The 22,168-nt window shown below is 33.4% G+C and overlaps 1 protein-coding gene across 2 annotated transcripts in view; it reads left to right on the forward strand.

The window, feature by feature from the left end:
* The window catches only part of LOC136034973 (apolipophorins-like), a 309,320-nt gene that overhangs the window by 253,825 nt on the left and 33,327 nt on the right, over nucleotides 1-22,168 (forward strand). The window contains exons 30-37 of one of the 2 annotated variants that reach the window (XM_065716533.1): nucleotides 2,592-2,824; nucleotides 5,813-5,942; nucleotides 6,920-7,085; nucleotides 10,187-10,350; nucleotides 11,086-11,340; nucleotides 12,617-12,793; nucleotides 15,305-15,454; nucleotides 17,416-17,590. In XM_065716533.1, the coding sequence (XP_065572605.1) occupies nucleotides 2,592-2,824; nucleotides 5,813-5,942; nucleotides 6,920-7,085; nucleotides 10,187-10,350; nucleotides 11,086-11,340; nucleotides 12,617-12,793; nucleotides 15,305-15,454; nucleotides 17,416-17,590 (1,450 nt within the window). The remainder of the gene's footprint in view (nucleotides 1-2,591; nucleotides 2,825-5,812; nucleotides 5,943-6,919; nucleotides 7,086-10,186; nucleotides 10,351-11,085; nucleotides 11,341-12,616; nucleotides 12,794-15,304; nucleotides 15,455-17,415; nucleotides 17,591-22,168) is intronic. The other variant, XM_065716532.1, reaches the window with a different exon arrangement.

Consider the following 22,168-nt stretch of genomic DNA (forward strand, 5'->3'; position numbering starts at 1 on the left):
AAAGTTTCTGTTCAACCGTAGGACCCAAAACTTCTTGCTGTCTGATTCTAAGCCAGCTTTAGCGTTCAGTGTCGGTTTAAGAATAATCAGTCTCTGACCTGTAGTGGTGAGATTTATTGTTTTTAATGATGGAAAATTGCGACGTCGAAAGTTATAGCGTCGAAAGACAAGTACCGTATTTGCATTTTGACTAGGATTTTCAGAAACTCGTCTTTCAGGGCTAGGAAACGTGAAATTAGGTGGTTTAAGATTTGTTTATTCAGGTAAAAAGGATGGTATACATAGGCAGGTAGTAGGGGCTAAGATAAATAATAAAGCTTGTAAGTTTTACTTAAGTTAATAAGGTATGAATAATATAATTCTAGTTGATGCATTTTATGACCAAAAAGTAAAAGGTCTCAGTCATAGTGGGTTGTTTCCATTTCGAGTCGACTGGAAATGAATGGAGTAACTCAGGTGATACTGGTACAAAATGACAAAATCCTAGGTAGAAATAGTGAGTTTTTATTAGAAGACTTAAATGCTTGGCTTGTTACAAATAAAAATAGATGGCACTCTAATTTAGGGCAGGTTGGTCCAAGGAAGGAAAGTGGTAATAGTAATAGACTGCCTTGATCTTGTATTTAAAGTAATATAATTGCAACCAGTACAGTATTTTATCAAAAAATATTAATAAAACTGACCATCATTATGGTAAGAGGACCAACCTTGTTGATTGCGCTATTGCAAATAGAGGGCTAACAGAATCGATACAAGACAAAAGATTATATAGTAGTGCATTCATTGATGTTAAAAGTGAAAGTCACCATATATTAGCGTCTAGAGCTAATTTAAAACGTAAATTTAGAAAAATAATTACCGTCTGGGTGTCCTCTGGTGGTGCAGTGGGTTTGACCTTAGCTTGGTAATACGGGACCTGGAGATCGAATCATGCTGCAGCAATGCACAACAGGGCCGATGCAGGGACTTTAGTAGTCAAGAAGCATCGTTAATCTGATACAATACAATTACCGTCTGGGTTGTTATAAGGTTGATAGATTCCAAGACAGTAGCTGGGTGGGTGTAGGTAGATTGCACACTTCATCATATAGATACTGACGATTTATAAGAATATCTAAATTTGACATATCAGATTTCAATTTAGCAAACTTCTAAGTGAACTTTCTGATTAGAAATGCTCTATAAAAATAAAATTGCAAATAGTAGTTCTTCTCAAAATTTGAGCAAATATATTCTTATAATTTTCTAAGCTGACAATAAGTTTGAGAGTCAAACAGACTTCCTGTAGTTCTCGCTGAAAGAAAAAAACAGTTCTAAAATATAATAAGTAATAGGACATACTGTAATGGGAAGAGAAATTGAGACTATTTCTTAAGGAATAATCTGTTATGTTCTTACGTTTTTTTTTAGTCCTTACAAAAATCACATAAAAGTAATAATCAGATTCAAGTTTCAATTGAAGAAAATGTTTCAATTTTCTGAATACAGTTGTGATTCGGGTCATATTATGTGATTCACATATGTGATTAGAACTAATCACATATGTGATTAGTTGTGATTAAGACTATCAAACGGAAGGAGAGACTCAGCCCCATAGTGACCGAAACTCTGAGAAACGATATTCTTTTCATACTGATATCAAATATACGAAATTCATTCAGTTTAATGTTATTTATTGAAAGCTACGAGCCTGATAAAATTTGCCTGATTAATTAAAGAAAGGGGAAAACAATCCCAAAAGATCAAGTCATCTAAATGAAAATCTTACGATTAGATTTGGCATATTACATAACCTTACAAATGATGTTTAGAGCTGCCATCTGCAGAAACGTGGAACTGTTTTAGTTATTTTTTTTTACGAGAAAGGAAATCCTTATTTTCTTTCTTTTCTAAGTTAAAGGGCTATACTGACATCTTCCAACATCTGCTGTGGATAAACTTTTATTGATTTACTAAGTTTTAGTTTTAAAAAAGCTAATTATGGAGTTATTTTATGTTTAGTTTCTGCAGTTAGTTTTCTTTCGTTAGTAATCTTTTTTTAACAATTTCTATGTTGGTTTAACTGATAAATTTGCTTTGGTTTATTATATAGTTTAATTTTCAAACTGCATCTATTGTTGGGGTGTTGATTACTAGTCGTGGAGTCGGCTTCAATGACAAATACGTTAGAAAAACTGAAGCTGGCAAATTTTAATTACTTTTTTTTTATTGTAACCGATTAAAAAAAAAAGTCATATGGGTTTAACTCGAATTTAGTCACTTAATTTGATTTAATTTCTCTAATCAATTTACTTAATTGATGTCCATATTGAATTAATTAAAAATAAATTCAGTTGATTTTATCCTTTTTGTTTTCTGTAGATTACGAGTTTGCTAAACTGCTTTAATGGCATGTACATTTCTGAATCTACAATTGAAAAATTTTAATTAATTTTATTTAATTCCAAATAAATTCGAAAATAAATCCATTTTGGAAATTGAATTGAAGCTTAGTCGATTTTTTAATGGTATTTAAGTAATTTCACGTCAATTTAATTTATCAATTTTATTTTAAATGATTATGTTCATGTTTTAACCAGTTTTATGATTAGGGTGCTGAATACAAGTTTGAGAGTCGAGTAGATTTCAATGGCTCGTACATTTCAACATCTGCAGCTGGTAAATTCACATCTTTGGACATTTTTGATTTCAAAGGAATAGTTGATAGTCCTGCTTTAAACGTAAACAAGTATGAAATGGTATTCTACAACAGAGTAGAAAAGAGAAAGCAAAATACAGTAGAATTCTCAGCTAAAAAGGCTGCTGATGTTTTCGCTCTGTTAAGGTAAGAACAATTACAAAGGAGCCTTTGAATGCTGGGGGACATTTTGTTTTCGGATCGAAAAAATCTCAGATTTATTTAAAAAGAAATCAACTTTTTTTTATTTCAGCAAAATTGAAACCTTTATTCAAAATACAAATTGCTTTCTTATCAAATTTATTTACTTTGTATCGGCTTTGTGTATAGGAAATTTTTTGTTTCATACAATGTATGTATGCAATCTAATATATTTGCGCAGGTGTAGGAGATACAAGTCCATCAACTAGCAGTTTTTTGGTATTGTTTTTCATCTATTATTATTTTACATTTTTTTAACCAGAATAGACAATTAGCATTAGTAAGATGTCATTCTGTATAGACAAACAATTTTTATTTTGAATCACTGGAATATTTGAATTTGCTTTACTTTTTTTTTTAAACACCAAAATAGTAGATTTTTTTTATAAACTCCAAGTATTCAAGTTAATTTCTTTTTTATATTCACTGAAAATTTTGATTTTTTATTACTTTTTATTGTTTGTTTTCGTTTCTTTATAACGAGGTATACTGAAATATTTGGTTTCACATTCTAAGTTTAATCTCTTATCAAAAGACTGGCTAAAATGGGAATATTTGTAGTAAGTTTTTAGCAAATTGATAGTGTAATAAAGTATCAGTATAGGCTATTATAGGCCATAAATCGCTTGACTACACATAAATAATGTGCAAAATAAAACTGAAGCGTTATCTAAGATGAAGAAGGAGCTGATTCTAAAATTTCACTAATTTATTTTGCACTTTAATCTACAGTCATATTTTGCCTTATGTTTTCACACACTCTTTACATTCATAATCTCTTTAAATTTTTGTAATATTGAATTAACAGTATTTCCTAAACAATTTGACAATGAAACCGGCTAACAATATTGTCAGTGAATTGCTCTCAGGAAGGTTATTTGCTCTCAAACCCTTCTAGAAAGTTTCTATTTCCCTTAAAAATGCAAGAATAGTTCTGGAAATTTATGCTAGAGAAACAATGTCACAAACGAAAAAAAATTAATATTAAAGATGTGATGCTGGATAGCGGGAAGACCGCTGAAAGGGATAAGCTTTATTCACCTGGGTAGAACTGTTAGTAAAGATAGTATGTGCAGTAAAGATGTAAAACCAAAATTGGAAAGGCCCAGGGCGTTTCCTCACAGTTGAAAATAGATTGGAAGAATTGGAAGATAGGTATAATTCGATGAATTGCTTGTTTTTCTGGTTTGTGCCCTCTTCTTTTTTCTTTAAGTTTGAATTATTACTTTACTTCTGTTTGTATTTGGTTTATTGCGCCTCTTTATGTAATAAATGGATTATAATAAATGGAATAAGTTTCTTCTATCAATACTCTAACCGGTAACATAACTAAACACATTTTTTAAACATTAACGTACGTAAACATACTTAAATTCAACATACTTCAAAGGCCCATCGGCCATAAAAAAAAGTATTTGGGCTCGTTTTTTTAATATAGGACTTTCCTAACTCTTTTTTTCCGTTTGTCGCAGAGTATTCCTTGGTAGTTTCAAGGGGTTCGCCATTCTTTTGCCCCATCCAGAGGGCACCATATGCCAATTTCAGACCAGCTTGGGCAGGTGGAGAGTCAACAGAGGAATAAACAGAGGAGAGTCAACCACAAATGTCAGTTTGGTCAAGTTGTCAATCAAAGAAGGTCACAAGAGCGAGTGTTGTAATTTTAAGGGCATTAGCTTGGTTTTTTAAGAAATAAGATTACTTAGCATGCTGATGCCTATACAGCATGGTTCTCTGAGACTCTGAATCTTATGGGATATTTTTTTATTAAGATTGCGTGACTTTGTTGGGGGTGTTTCCCCTTTTTTGGAAAATCAGACAGATTTTTTCTGGCTCTTTGCTTTTGACGGATAAAATCAAACTTAGATTTTATGCTTTTTGAACAAGCATAAAAAAACAATTTTTTTATATATATACTTTTATTGAAATTCCGTTTTTTACATCCTGCTCATGGTCAACCATTATTCTGAAAGTTTATCCCCTTAATTTGATCAAACCCAAAAATCAGTCCATAAATGGCCACACCAACATCATAACTTTGGCAAGCTTTGCCCCTGATTATTAGTTTACTGGTATTTACCCACTGAGAGGCAGCTGTAGCGACTGAAGTGACATAGAAATAAGGTTCATGACACATAAGTATGGGGGTCGCATTACATTACACAGGTTGTATAGACGGATCCGAGAAAAAGAAGGGGTAGAATGGTGCGGTTGATGGTTCTATTTACATCCCTCACCTATACAAAATTTCTCCTATTAAATTTATTAATCGGATGAACAATAACATAAACATTAAGACATATTCCAAGGTATTTTTAAGTATTGATCTTTGAAATTTAATTAATAATCATACAAAATAAAATCTTAAAATATTGTTGAATATTAATACTAAATATTACTTAATTTAAATGTTAATTTTTGATTTTAAAACATTAAATATCTTCAAATATATTCTAAATATTAATCCTTGGGCCACAGAATTCCGTCAGTATTCAGGCTATAAAATATGTACGAAGTCAGCACAATTAATAAAGAAACAAGAAACCACGTTTGGTTATTCTTGCTTCAAAGTAATTCCTGGAGACTTCGCTGCGATTGGTCTCAGCCTTAAGTTTTTGATTACTTCATTTGGGTCTCTGAATTTAATTTTTTTTTGTTACAGGTAGGGCTGGGGTAGGACAAGAAAAGCCATAGCTTTTTATAATTGCAATATGTATTTTTGTACTACGTAAATAGCCAATTATTCTACACACTAATTCGATTGAGAATAATTGCTTCTGAAACTAAAATTAGCCGGATAACTTATTGCTCTGCTAGATAATTTCTTTTAACATCGTGTTGCCATTTAGTACTTTGTTTTAAAGTCTTCTTTTTATCCAGCCTAAAGTAAAAAAAAGAAGAAACTTAGAATTCGTTTTATCAGTGTAAATTTTACAGGATGACGTATGACAGAAAAGAGTCCAGAAACAACTTAAAATATAAAGGCAAATTGGATATTGACTTGAAAAAGCTGCTTAACTTAACAGGTGCTGCCAACTTTGTGTATGAAGACAGGAAGAAAGAAGAGGTATCTCTCTCTCTCTCTCTCTCTCTCTCTCTCTCTCTCTCTCTCTCTCTCTCTCTCTCTCTCTCTCTCTCTCTCTCTCTCTCTCTCTCTCTCTCTCTCTCTCTCTCTCCCCCCCTCCCTCTCCCACTCTCTCCCTCTGCCTCTCTCTCTTTCTCTCTCTTTCTCTCTCTCTCTCTCTCTCTCTCTCTCTCTCTCTCTCTCTCTCTCTCTCTCTCTCTCTCTCTTTTTCTCTCTCTCTCTCTTTCTCTCTTTATTTCTTTACTTAAATATTCGTGGGAATTTAGTAGGATATTTGATTAGAGTTCAAATTATATTATGATTAAATGTATTTAAAGTATTGTTTTAAGCAACAAAAATTTTCACTGCCATATCTGTGGACCTATTAAAAAAATCAAAATTTTACTAAGATATTTCAATTTAAGTTGAAAAGCTTACTGAGATAGACGCTTACTGAGCTTAAAAGCTTACGGAGAGAAAACAGAGATAGACATCCGCGATCACCTGGATTGACCAAGAGTAATACCAGTTGAAGTTTGCTTTGTCTTGGATCAACACCAAACTAAGTAATGAGTAATTGTGATGCACAGTATAAGTATACACGGTACTTCTACTGTATTATGATTACATTGTGTTCGGATTGTTGGACAATTTTGTGGATAATTATGATCTTTTCAAATCATCACATAAGAGTTTATTAATCTAATATAATAGGGAACTTTTAGCGTAGCTGTGATGGTCTCCGATGGCTTGGTACTGGAGTGAGTTATTAATTGTAGTAGTAGTTGCATTGAAGAATTAAAATAAGGTTATGAAATTTCTTTTTCTTGCTTGTGATGTTCTGACGATTTCAAAGGACCTTCCTTTAGAATCTGAAAGAGCTATTGAGTGCTTTATGTATAAGCGAGAAGGGATGAACTACAAAGAAGAAATTTTAATCTATAGTTTAATCTAAAATGATAAATATTCTTCTATTCCAGTTTTTGTTGTCCGCTGAATTGAGTGGAGATTTGGCCCGAGTGACATCTGGAATTCGTAAAGTGGAGTACGTCCTGAAAAATACAATCAAAGAGAGAAGTTTTTCGCGTTCTTCCTGTGAAAAGCGTGATTGCTTAGAACATGTGATCTACTTTAAGAACTTGAGTGGTAAGTTTTTTTTTTCGTATCTACGGTAAGGGTAACAAGGAAGAAAAAGAATCAAGCTATTTTAAGTGTTTAGCAATAAATAATCAATAAAATCAAATAGGAAAAATAAGAACGGAAAAAGGTAAAAAAAATAAATAAAAAAAAAGCAACAAAATAATAAAACCACACATTGCAGACGGAGATAATTTTTAAGACATTGTTTTTGTGTTACTTCACATTTTCGAGAAGATAGTGAGCTATATTAAAGCCCTTTCAATATCATTCAACCTATAATCTTTTACTCTGTGTCTTCCGTTTAATTTTGTTGTATAAATTGTAATTAATCACATGCTTTTGGCTTAATTACCTTAATTTTAACTTGGAGCAAACTAGTCTCTTGTTTGATTAAATAAAAAAAACAAGTTTTTTTTAACTAAAAGTAAGGAGCGACATTAAAACTTAAAACGAACAGAAATTACTCCGTATATGAAAAGGGTTTTTCCTCCTTAACGCCCCGCCCTTCACGCTAAAGTTTGACTCTTTCGCTTAACTCTACTTTTCAAAATAGTAAAAACCTTTAGCGTAAAGAGCGGGGCGTTGAGGGCGGGCCCCTGAAAACGCTTGCACACTTCCCAATAACCATTACTGTATGTAAATACTGGTCAAAGTTAGTAACTTGCAGCCCCTCCCCCGGGGACTGTGGGGGAGTAAGTCATCCCCAAAGACATAGTTATTATGGTTTTCGACTAAGCTGAACAAAATGGCCATCTCAAAATTTTGGTCGGTTGACTTTGGGAAAAATGAGCGTGGGAGGGGGCCTAGGTGCCCTTCAATTTTTTTTGGTCACTTAAAAAGGGGACTAGAACTTTTCATTTCTGTTAGAATGAGCCCTCTTGCGACATTCTTGAATTACTTGGTCGATGCGATGAACCGTGGGGAAAAAAAATAAATAAATACGCACCGTGCTTCTAGGGGGTATTTCCCCCTATTTTCCAAAATAAGATCAATTTTCTCAGGGTCGTGACCTTTGATGACAAAGACTAAATTTGATGAAATCTGATCCGTTTTTTAGAGTTTCGTTTGCTATTGAGCCGGGTCGCTCCTTACTACAGTTCGTTACCACGAACTGTTTGATGTTTTTTGTTGATTTTGATTTCCACTTCTAGCATAGGTGAAAGTAAGGTTATCCCTTTGGTATTTACAGGCCTTATTATCGCCTTATTGTTCTTGAAAAAATTTTGATTTGGCATTTATTGCATTCACAAACTACAAAATACCACCTTGGAAGCGTAATTACTACTATTGTATGGAACAACTAGCACTAATACGGTACAGATTACGTCATCGTCATGAGGGATCCTATGGGAGTACAGTGGCAGCAATTCGTGAAGATTTATGGGGGGAGTACGGTTTTTTTTACTTAGTTCAATCAATATACAAAAATAACGTATTTTCCAAAAGTTATGGGGGAGGGCGTTTTTATACGATTTTTAAAATGAAAATACGGAAAAGCGTGTTTTAAATCTGAGAGAGTGACCTATTAATATGCTTCCACTGCCACACAGCTAGTAATAATTCCCTTTGGTATCTTCGTTTGGTTTGATCGTTTTCTTTTTATTCTTGTTTAAATTTCGATATTCCTTTTCTTTCTTATGTTGTTGCGTTTAAAATTCTTTTTTCTCCTAGCTCCTGGCGAAACGTTCGTGTAATTATTCTTTTTTTTTTCTTCCTACTATCCATAAGCTCGTTCTTGTTTTCAACGTTATTTTCTTTATTTTTTATTTTTATTAATTTTTTTATTAATTAATCTTTTTGTTAGTCTTGTGGTGTGGCTATGCTAATATCTTGGGAATGCCTTAGTGGCGTCAGCTGAAGAGAGGGAGGGGCTATATCCCCCCGAGGCGTTTTTGCTCTCCTAGATTAAAAAAAAAAACTTTTGTATCCTTACTTTCATTGAAAAATGTTCTTTTTTTTGTATTTTAATTGAATAATTGAAGAGACGACAAATTTGCTCCCATAGATATTCAAAATTACATTTTCCCTCCTCTCTCAAATTTAGGCCACTGAAATGTCCTCTGATGGTGTAAGTATTTGTTGGTCTCTGCAGTGGTACTTCACCACAGGGTTAAGATTCGTATTTACTAGTATCATGTCAAGTATTTTCTAAATAAAATGAATACATAAATATATATAATAAAAGTATTTAGGTTTTACATTTAGAAACTTTTAAAGGAGAAAACTACAGTAAAAATCATTCACGAAACAACAGAGGAAGCTGAAAAAATTTATACATAAAGAAAAAAAAAGAAACAAAGACCTTGAAACTTACATCTGGATTTCTTTTATTGTTTTTGTCAAAAAATGCTCTGCATTTCTTCTGATAATAACAATGTTGTATGGAAATACATCTTAAAATGGTTTATCACATTCAAGCTGAATGAATAGTTAAGTACTCGTTAATTATTTAGAACACACTCAAGAATTTTGGTCTGAATTTAAGATCTGAGAAAACCGGTTTTATACCCAAAAAGACAATTGGGGGGGGGGGGGGGTCGCAGGCTGACTCAACATTAACCAACAATAAAGTTAAGTAAGCAGTTAGAAAGGTTTGTGTTAAAATAATTGAATTAAGTGTTTAAAAACAAAAATAAAAAACCTTATATAATTTTTAAGCAAAATTGTCTATAAAACCATGTAAATATAAGGATATTCATCTGGGATAATTGAGAATTTTGAGTGTTTGTGAGTATTTTGGTAGGAAGGGAATTTATGATAAAAAAAAAGAGGATTTTGGAGCGAATGAAAATATTTTGTTGAATTTAATGTGATTTAGTTCCACTGTGGAAGGTATGCTTTGTGATGGGAAGGTACCCTGAATTACGACTCGACATTTTTTTATGGTAATTGATTTTAGAATACCCAAATCAAAATCTGCTAAGTTGATAACTGCTTAAACTTTGGGATTGATTGATCGTGTTATAGTTTCAAATATTATTTATTAAGTGATTCACAAATAAAGCTATTAGTTCCGGATTTTAAAGACAGTGGTACCACTGAGAGGAGAGGAGGGGGGGGGGGGGTAAAATAAAAGGCAAAATAGCTTTTTATGATTCTTTTTTTAGGTAAGAGAGACGAGAACTACGAATTTGCCATGACGGTAAAGAGAAGGGAAAATAGAAAAGATGCAACTTCTGGGCTTCAAGTGAGATTTAAGAATGGAGATTATTTTGAGAAAGCTGTGGAATTCTATTTTAACAAAGAAGCAAGCAAACTTATTGGATTTAAGGTAATTTCACAATCAATTCCATTATTGCTTTGTTTCTGGGCTCGTGCAATCACTTTTTTGTGTCCTCTTACATGTACTATATTGACTTTTTTTCTGTTGCTACAAAATATGCTATGACAGTTGACTGGCATCGAATCACGATAGTCCAGTTAATTTTTCAAAAAATTCGTCCGTTGTAAAAATCATGTCAGTCCAGTTAATTTAAAAAAAAACTCATCCGGGTTACAATTCAAAAATTTGGTACACGTGAATCAGAAAATTGAATTTTTAGATGTATTCATTATATATAATTACAAGCTATCCTGATTTTGAATGCCAAAAAATCATAATACCTAGTGTTTCTTTGTGATTAAATATAAAACTATTAATTATTTGTCTTTAGGCTTTGGTCTCGCGCTTTCATTTCGTGTATTATCTTCGTTTGGTGTTCATTACATATATGAGGAATTTAGGTATGTATATACGTATAAATGTAGCTGCCACCCCTCAGCATACATTAAGAACTTGCCTAAAACTTCTTTTCTTTAAAAAGTGTTAATCATTTCTTAATCTATGGATTATACTCCAAAAATAGTATAAAATTGTACTTATAGGGACCTTGAATGCCACAGTGATGGCACACTTTGGCAGCCAATACAATCTTCTTTTTTTTGTAAGTATAAATCCCTTCCTGGTTGCACTGCCATATTATGGCCACCAATGTAATATTTTCTTTTTAATGTCAATGCATTCTAGGTTTATGGATCAGAATCTGAAAGAGGTGTTGAATTATACACATCGAGACGTCTAATGGCCGCCAATGTTGTTCGTGAATCCAAGTCCCGAGTATTCAGTAGTTCAGTGAAGCAAAAGGTGATCTATTCAATCTGGCTTGATAAAAAATCGAAGCCGGATAGGAAACTATCAGTGTACTTTTCATCAGAGCCTAATAAACTAGATGATATGGATGGCTACAACTGGAAGGTATCCATAAGGCATCCAGCTATGAAGGTATTTTTATTTTAATTGTTTTCTAGTTTGATTTTTTAAAAAATTTACCATTGATATTTCCTGTGCAAAGAGATTGTAGGTAAAGGAACCCCCTCCATCCCCACATACACACCAAAAACTATTTTAACGACTCTGGGAAACAATTTTCAAAAAGATAGATCTAGCGTTACGTTTTTGTCACCAGGTCCGTTCCTGGTATTGCAAGTCATTCCGATTTTAAAACATTTGAATAATTTATTGATTTTCCTACTTGATTTTTGTCTAATCAATCTGTGTCTCGCCTATACACTAGGAACATAGATAAGAGAGTCCCCCTCCCCACAAGAATATTATTTCAAGGACTCTAGGAATACTTGAGAAATATGAATCTAGTAATAAATTTTTAGCCATTTATCTCGTACTCCTATTGTAACTAAAAAGTGTTCCCAATCCCACACACACACACACTAAAAACTACTTCAGTGACTCTGAAAGAACTTGAGATACATAGACATGATATTATGTTTTTGGCCACTATGTGGCTACTCCATTGCAAGCTATCCCGATTTGTTAATATTTTCATTAGATTATCTTATCGATTATCTGTCCAATCAAATATAACTTGCCTAGACACTTGTAAAATAGATGAGACAAAATCCCTGCCTCTACAAGAATATGATTTCAAGGACTCTGGGAAAACTTAAAGACTCTTAGGAGGAAGGTGTCCGAAATTCTTGCTGCTTTGATGGTATATTTCTTACATTAATTTTATTAACTTTTTAACTTGATTTTTCATCCAATCAACCTAGAAATCTTCTGTGTGCTCATTGATGAAAGATAACTCCCCCCCCACCCCCAAAAAGGTCTCAGTAACTCCGAAAATTCTAAAGTTTTTAACCTAATAATATATTTTTGGCCATCGGTTGTCTGCAAAAAAGCTGAATTTCATTCCCTGATATTTTTTTTCGAATCTACCTATTAGTTACATGTACATAAGGGTCATAAGCATTTTTAATTTTAAGCCAGTACGGTGAACGACAAGTTTTGGAGTTCTAGTATTCTACAGATTTTTCTGTTTTTTATGTTTTCTATGTTTTTTTGTCTTGTATTTTTCTGTATCTCAATTTTTACAAGCTTTTCTGTGTTTTTCCCTCTGTTTCTGTGTCTATAGTATCTATGACTTATGTGTCAATAGTTTATAGTAATTTTACCTATCTCTATTCATGATTAAACCATCACAAATTTAGCAATTGTCACAAATATTGATTGGAATCATTAACGAAGAGATATTTTTCAGGACTTTGACGTTATTGGCGAGGTACATTATAATGGAAAGAATCGGTTATACCATGGGAAAGTCGATATGGACGTTTTGAGTACTGTTCACAAAAGATGGGTTCTTGAAGGAAACATCTACAGAGATAACATAAAACAAGGAGCAAACTATACTTATGACTTGACTTTGCAGTCGCAGGTTAGTTCATACCGTACTTTCACTATCACAAAATGTTTTGACGTTAACCCAATAAAATTCCCCCTTATTTCCCGATGATATCCCCCAAAAATCTAGGTTTTCCAAAATTTTGCGTTAACATTGGCATATTTGAGAACGTTACTTCCCGATGAAATTTCAAGAAACCCCGAAATATTCAGGGATAGTAGAAACATTGAATATATTTTATTTATGTCCTTAGGCCCCACCACTCTCATCCTTAAAATTTCCAAAATTGTATGAAACTCGTCAGTGGATAATTACGTTAATCTGGCTGAGGCATCAAACTACCCCTGCTATCACGTTTTATTTTTGTTTTTATTTTAACTATGATTGAATTTGGTATTCTTTTTTGATTTTTTTTTTTATTATCAGTTAATTGGAAATATGTAAAATAATAATAATTTGCATATATCACTGAAAAATTGACAAATATTCATAATTTTTTTCTACAGGAATTATCTAAGAATAGTCTTATGTGCTCTTTCAACTAACCATATCTCAAAAAATAAGTTCTACGAAAAAATATAGTCTGATCCCTCTTTCTAGTGCTATAATTTACAGAAAGGTTAAGAAAAGTAAAGGTTAAGATGAAAGAAAGGGGAAAGAAAGGTCACGTTGTACGGGTGAAAGATTACAAACGGCCAAAAATTGTTCTTTTTGAACAGCAATCTGGGGTCAAAAAGAGAAGCAGTTTCCCATGAATGGGATAGGAATAGGTCATAAAGGAGGGGGTAAAGAGTGAAGCTTTAAATAAATTGACGGGGAGGAGGAGCGTTCACAGCTGTGTTGGCCTCGGGTAGCTTGGTGCTGCAGCTAGCTGTTTGGATTAGTGCTAGCAGTAGTAGTTAATGGTTTAATAAATATAATATAAATAAATGGTTAAAATTTTTTGTTGTCACTTTAAAGTATCAATTATTTCGATATATATTGGTAATTAATGGCATAAATTTTCAGCTAAAATAATCTCAAAGGCTTTGTTTGTATATTCAGTGATTTAATGCAAAGTCCTGTATTTTTGGTATTAAATTAAATAGATGCTGTACGACAGTGTTTCACAATATTTTACTATTTATTTCAATATTTTAATAATCACGAAAATCTGTTTGTGGTTGGTGCCACTGATTACTATAACTACTATCGTTATTGCGATCTTTATTGTTCTTTTCTTATAGTTTACCGATATAGTTGTGCAGCTCATAAGGATCAAATACCCAATAAAACATTAAAGTTTACTTATCAATGGATAGATAGATAGATAAATATAGATATCTATTGCAACAAAAGCCGTTTTGGGCCATGGCAAAAAAATAAAAATAAAATTTGAGACGAAATGAAAGCACATCGTTTTTCATTATTTTTTATTTATTTGTTTTTGTAGCCATGACCAATGGAGCTGCTGCCCAAAATAAACCTATCCGTCCGTTTATTTCTCTACTGCATGTCAATAATCACGAAAATAAAAATAAATGTTAGTGCAGAAAATCACCTGTATAGAGCAGATAATTTTATTCCTAAAAAAGGCGTTCTTTTTTTTCAAATTCCGTAGGCATACTTATTAAAAACTGAAGATTGTAGCTAAACAAAATATTATCTATCCTTGGGACTGTTCTTATTTATCTTCTAACTTAAAAAGGGAGAAGCGATCTGAAATTTGTTTAAAGCTAAGGACAAAATAGCTCTACTGAAATTTTCAAAGGATTACTCTCGTTCTGAACCTTAATAAGAAAACTAGTAAACATTTTATAGATAAGGGGGACTTAGGAGCCCAATCCCCATCCCAAGGCATATGCCTGTCTAGAATGACTTTTACTTTGTGTTTTATACTTCACGAACAGTCCTTGTCTCTCAATTTTGGTTGGACAAAATTCAGATTTTTTATTTTATTTTTTTTAGCCCAGGTTATCTTGTCTGGGCAGATTTCATAGTTTCAAATTTGAAAACCTGTAAGATTAACGACTATTATGCAAAAGATTTGCAGTAAATATTTGCAGTAATTCATTCTGCGATGAATTACTTATGGAATTTTACGACTGTTAAATCATTTATAAGGCTATCACCTGAGTAATTTGGTCCAACTAAGCATTGTTCTTTACAACTACGCTAAATTAGTTGCTATGGCTCGAGAATATTACTAAATTCATGTTGGATTAACAAGGTTGGTCTACTCACCCTGCCACCCGGATTCAAACGGCACAAAATAAGATGTATAGGTGAACACTCTTACCAGAAAATGCTCGCGATCCCCCATTTCCCTCAGCTTAAATTTTGGCCAGCATAGGAAATGCACGTATGTAGGGAAAAACAGTTTTTTTGTGGCTTTTCCTTTAGCTTCTTTTTCCATATAATTCGCCTATTTTTGGTGTCGTTTTCGAAGCTGGCCTTCGAAATTATTTAGGTCTTGTCTTTCTCCAGTTTTCATATATTCTTGAATTGAATGAGCTGGAATTTTCTTGAACCATTTTAACCAATGCATAATTTTTTTTACTTAAGGGTAAAGATTTATCGTGGAAGGTGGATGGATACAAGACTGTAACTCCAGCTGGACGATTGGGAACCACGCTCATCACTTTGAAAGACGGTAACAACGAAAATGTTCTTCTAACCAAATATGAGATCACAGACAAATCCTTTGCTTTCAAGGTAAATTGAATATGTTGATCTATGTTATAAAAAAAAGAGGTCGATAAATTGAAACAATCTGTCTGGCATCAAGCAGACTGTTGAGTAAGAAATGCCCTCATTTATGTTACATATCTAACTCGAAAACTTGAACGTGTAGCGTCTCGATACAGTAAAATCAATAAAGTTATCCACCCCTCTAGTTGCATACCTGCGGAGTAAACGACCAACAAAATTACATGAAAAAAGTAGTAAAATAAGTAGTATTTTTTTTTTTTAAGTAGTAAAAAAAAGTAGTAATAATAGTAAAATATGCAGAACATTTATCATTTATCATTTAAAAAATGATAATTATTTAAAAAATAAAAAATTTAAATAATTATTTTATTTGTTAATATTTTTTTTTTTAAATTATTTTTTAAATTTAGAACATTTATCATAAACCCTTATTTTTTAAATTTTAAGATTTCTACTGAGTCCGAAAAGCCAGAAAAAAGTTCCAAACAAGATTCAGTTTGTCGCTTTATTCAAAGGTTCAATTGGTATACGAAATTTTATATCTTAATAATCAAAGCAATCTGGAATTTAATGATCGTATGTCTGTTCTTCTTGTTCCAGATTTCGATAGCTATGCATATGCCTCAATAATGAACAATAATAAACAAATATGACAAAAAAGCTCTTCGCGAAAATGTATCATGCTGTTGTTCCTCCCCATGTTTTGTACTTGGCTCCATTCACAGTTATACTGAATGAAAGTGATAAGCAGCAGATTAGAAAGCTATTTTTCGTTATGCGAAAAAAAAGTAGTAATAATAGTAAAATATGCAGAACATTTATCATTCCAGTATTGACAAGCCAAAGCAGCAGATTGGTAATCGTGAATCTGACAAATGATAAAAATGAATATTTGAAAAATCTTGTCAATTATCTAAAATTATATGGTTAGCACATTGTGAATCTATTTTTAAGCTAAACTATAAACTTTAGTCTCTGCACATTGTGACCTGAGAGAAAAGCCTAATCTGTAAGGAACCAAACTTTGGGAAATCTTCAAAAACCTAGTCTAATTATTTCTGTTCTTTCAAATAGTATTTGTAATAACTCTTTGTGACCGTCTGCTGCTAAGCAACAGAAAATACAGTTTCATACTAGTCGATGCGTCTGCACTTTCCCCGAGAGTAAATTTACCTTGTGGGGGAAATTATTCTATTCCGTTTGTTATTTTCACTTTCATTTTCTCCCGCAGAAAAAATCAACCTGTTATTTTTTTTAGGCTGTCGAATCTTAAACCTTCAATCACGTTTTTGAAGTATATTTTTGTGCGGTAACTCTCAATTTCTCTCTCAAATTGCGATATGCTGGAGATAGTAAATGGTTTAAAGTCTTGTGGCATGCTTTCCTGGTATATTTTTATCTCTAGTCTGACTGTGGGCTGCCAATTCTTGCAATGGAAAAGAAGAAGAAAATAACAAAAAAGAAAATGCCTTGAAAAAAGAAGAACTAAAAATAGAAAATGCCGTAAAAAAAAGAAGAATTAGACCCCAGAAGGGACATCCCCTATCTACGCCTCTTGCTTGAAACGAGTACCCTTTTTTCCTTTGTTTTTTAGTTGAAGTATCAAGGACAGTGGAAAGGAAATCTTATTGTTTAAATTGGTTAAGCCGAAAGTTACACGGCCCTATGTATCTAAGAATATTAGAGAAAATTTGGCAACTGAGTTTTCAATGAAAAAGACCTCCATATGCAGCTATGCAACATTTGATAGTAGACGATGCCCAATTTTAAAAAAGAAACGTAGCTAAAAAGATATGGCACCCAACGCTTAAAAAGGTCTTGCTTTCCTTTGAGGATGTAGTTGTCTCTGGAAAATAACATATTGTTAATGACCTGTCTAGAAAAATAAATTCGAATCAAAATTGTATCCAGCTACCCCCTAAAAAAATCTTGGATCTACCACTAACAAGGGTTATAAATTGTAGGTTGGTCGACTGGAGAGGCAAATGGGATTAGGAGCTCAGTGGAACAATGTTGGCTCTGTTCAGGATCCTAGATATACTTTTGAAGCCTCTACAGCAGTTCTTGGACTTGCGCCGACGATCTACTCCTTTGAGATATCGCCATACCAAAGATTCCAGACTCAGATTTATAATAATGGTAAACTCATCATTTTATTACCTCATTGGGGCTAAGGGAATAGGCTTCTCCTTAAGATAACCCTAACTATAATCTCACAGGTTTTTTTTATTCCCTTTACCGTTGGATATGTTTTTTCCTACCCTGGTCGTTTGTTTGTGTATGAGTGGCACCAATACCCATCTATCAAAAGATTCGCATTTTATTGACAACTTCACATAACAATAGATATTTGCGAAGTGAATGGAAATCTGTAAAGGAGTAAAAGAATGAGAGGAAAAGTGCTAGAGACTGCTTAAGTACCTTAGTGATAAAGCTACAAAATTAACCTCGTATAATGACACGATTTATCCACCTAGGAATTTTCCTTTTTTTGTGGTATGAATGGGTATTGTTCATAAACAGTAAATAGAACAAAATCAGAAGTACATCTTGTTAAGGTAAATAATCACCCCACTAGTCCTAAATCTATACTAAGTTGTGCATGGTGACGAAAATCAGTGACGAAAACCAATTTATGCATACTAGCAATTTGTGTAGGGTGACGACAATCAACCACCAAATAAACCAAAAAAGTGGCAGAAGATGAGCAAATAGCTTGTCAACGGCCCTCGCCAGCCATATTGACAGTTTTGGCCTTCAATCCTTCTATATCGACCAATTCCCACAGCAGTTTTATATTACCTGCAAAAATGTATGCTACTTATACGACTGCGAGCTCTTGCATGACCTCAGGACATAAAGGAAAAAGGCCCTACACCCAGCAGCATCCATAGTATAGTCCAGGTAGGGCCAATGTATGCATACTAACAAGTTGTGCTGGGTGACGACAATCAACCACCAAAAAAAAAAATTGGCAGAAAATGAGCAAATAGCTTGTCAACGGCCCTTGCCAGCCATTTTGCCAGTTTTGGCCAGTTATTCCATATGGACCAACTCCAAGAGCAGTTTTATATTACCTGAAAATACCTATGCTTCTCAAATGACTGCTAGCTCTTACATGATCTCAGAACATAATGGAAAAAGACCCAACACCCAGCAGCATCCATAGTATAGTCCAGGTAAGGCCAATGTATGCATACTAACAAGTTGTGCTGGGTGACGACAATCAACCACCAAAAAAAAAAAATTGGCAGAAAATGAGCAAATAGCTTGTCAACGGCCCTTGCCAGCCATTTTGCCAGTTTTGGCCAGTTATTCCATATGGACCAACTCCAAGAGCAGTTTTATATTACCTGAAAATACCTATGCTTCTCAAATGACTGCGAGCTCTTACATGATCTCAGAACATAATGGAAAAAGACCCAACACCCAGCAGCATCCATAGTATAGTCCAGGTAAGGCCAATGTATGCATACTAACAAGTTGTGCTGGGTGACGACAATCAACCACCAAAAAAAAAAATTGGCAGAAAATGAGCAAATAGCTTGTCAACGGCCCTTGCCAGCCATTTTGCCAGTTTTGGCCAGTTATTCCATATGGACCAACTCCAAGAGCAGTTTTATATTACCTGAAAATACCTATGCTTCTCAAATGACTGCGAGCTCTTACATGATCTTAGAACATAATGGAAAAAGACCCAACACCCAGCAGCATCCATAGTATAGTCCAGGTAAGGCCAATGTATGCATACTAACAAGTTGTGCTGGGTGACGACAATCAACCACCAAAAAAGAAAAAATTGGCAGAAAATGAGCAAATAGCTTGTCAACGGCCCTTGCCAGCCATTTTGCCAGTTTTGGCCAGTTATTCCATATGGACCAACTCCAAGAGTAGTTTTATATTACCTGAAAATACCTATGCTTCTCAAATGACTGCGAGCTCTTACATGATCTCAGAACATAATGGAAAAAGACCCAACACCCAGCAGCATCCGTATTATAGCCAAGGTAGTGCCAATTTATCCATACTAACAAGTTGTGCATTTTGTTTTCAATCAGCCACCAAAAACCAAAAAAGGGTGTCAGAAAATGAGCGAATAGCTTATCAACGGCTCTCGCCAGCTATATTGACAGTTTTGCCTTCAATCCCTCTATATTAACTAAATCCCACATCAGTTTTATATTGCCTGCAAAAACGTATGCTACCTAAATGACTGCGAGCTCTTGCATGACCTCAGAACAAAAAAAAAAGACCCAACAGTATCCATAGTATAGCCAAGGTAGGGCCAATTTATGCATACTAACAAGTTGTGCATGGTGACGACAATCAACCACCAAAAAAAGAACAAAAAGAAACAACAACAAAAATCAAACCAACTATTTGGGCATCTTCAATCCGTTGAATCAAAATGAAACCATTTTCTTTCAATTTAAGAAAAAAAAAGACTTCACCCACCTTTTCATAAACCTTTAAACATCGGTCTTTCAGCTGCCTTCGGAACTCGTCGACTGAATAAGACTCAATGCTAAGCCACACTGGTTTCTTGGCAATCAATTGAAGAGATGGAATTTTTTTTCAGATACAGTGAGAAACATCGCTTGTTGGAGGATCTTAAAGACTCAAATGAAAATTTAGTAAAAATTATTCCCCTTTCTTTCTAATGCCTGTTCTTGAATGTACCCAAGAATTCAAGGCCATGTTCCGGGGGGGGGGAGCTCAGGTTCTGGCCCCCGCTCTAAAATTTTGTCTGGCTCATAAAAACAACAAAAATGCATATAAATAAATTTTAGTGCGTTTTTAAGTTGTTTTTTTTTTTCTTATACCCCACACCCTGGGAAAATTCCCCCTTCCCGAAAAAAACTGGACGTGTCCTTGCTAGAGTTCATGCAAAATCTATAGACTCAGATCATGTGCTTGTTCGTTTCCTCGACTCCTTGGGTTTTTCTTCCTCCTGCTGCCGGTTATGTGACTCTGTTACAGTGACTGTTTACGCTCAGCCAGAATCGACCCAGCTCTAAATGGGTACCTGAAAAATCTAGAAAAGGTAAGTAGGAAGGGTGTTCAAAAGCAGGGGATGGCTGGTCCCCCATTGCACTTCCTGGCTGAAGGGCCACGAAACAGAGATCAGCACCACCGGTTTGGAACTTAAGGGTTTAGCGCCGTCGTACTTACTTACTGCCGATTTGAAATGCCACCTATGTCTCTTTTCCTTATTTCGAATATTTTAGTCTTGATGATGGCATTGTTTCACAAACAGGAAGAAATCTTTATTTTTATTTTTACCTGGATATCTGAATGTTGGATTTTTTTTTACTTTTTTTACTAGATGTTTTCTATTTTGGATTCTAACTTATCTTCTTTTTTTTATCTGGAATATCATTGAAAAACAAATAACTGACTTAGGTTTAGAATTAGTCACCAGGAAAGAAATACTAGCAGATAAGGAGTTTTGCAACTATTTATCTGGCTGACATTAAGTTCAAAAATTCAACTAAACTTTTACTTAAAGACAACTATCATAAGCCACAAAAAGTTTAAAAAATGCCTAAATAAAGAAAAAAAAACAAACAAATAAAACAATCTTGATGTGTGATGAACCAGACCAGAGCTTCATTTTTCCCTCTCCTAAGTTGCTCCCTTGTTATAGTATGTTATCGGGCTAAAATGGGCTGCAAGTTTTTAGAAAAGAAATAATACTTGGCAATACGTTTTTTTTTTCAGAAAATCTTTGATTTGAAATTAAAACAATAAAAAATATTTTCTAAATCTGAAAAAGAATACAATCATGTTATAAATAATAACGATAAATGATAACTATATAACAAAAATAATTAATACAAAACTATATTGAAGGATATTCATTGAATATTATTGTTACCTTATTTATAACCCTCTAATAAAAAAAATGTAAATAGCGGAGTAAAATATATAAAAAAAAAGAAAGAAGGAAATCACTAACTATGAAAAATACATACTTTCAAGACAATGGAAAGGAGCAATTTTAGTTTTTTATTGCAAGATCCGAAGGCTTACTACTTACTACTACGACAGAATCTTCCTGTTGTGGCACCATGGAAGGAGAAAAAGAAGAAATTTAACGTACCGGAAATACTGAATAAGATTTTATTTAACAGAGGATAGATCTGAAAAGATATAGAACCGAATGATGGCAAAACCCAGGATATGATTTGCATAAAGCGTTACGATTATATTTACTTCTATTTACAACTGTTCTCGAATAACCAACCTGAATTTTAATCTTTGAGTCATCTTTTTCTCCTTTGAGTATATTTTGATACAAAATTAAATTGATTATAATTATAAGTTAAAATTATATTATATTATCAAAATTATAATTACACTTACAAAATTATGTTGTTTGAAGGATAAATGACGGCGATTTGCGTCTTCGCAAGCCACAAGTCATTAAAAAACAGTGGTTTTATAAATCAACATTACCAAAGTCATAACATAAATCAATGAGACTGTCATGAAGCATACCGAAGCAGTAAAATTTGAAAGGATAGTGGAACTTGTCACTCTGTCAAAGCATTTCTGTTTGATGTATTTTTAGTCGCTCAATTCTTCTTCCGTTTTTCACATATTTTGAATATTTTACCGACATAAGTGAATTAGACTGTGTTTGTCAAGTAAAAAATTATATACATAGTCCATAATAAAATGAGAAAAAAAAACAGTAAATATTTTAATAGTACA

This window comes from Artemia franciscana, chromosome 13 (genome assembly GCF_032884065.1).
Source record: "Artemia franciscana chromosome 13, ASM3288406v1, whole genome shotgun sequence".
Lineage (NCBI taxonomy): Eukaryota > Metazoa > Arthropoda > Branchiopoda > Anostraca > Artemiidae > Artemia > Artemia franciscana.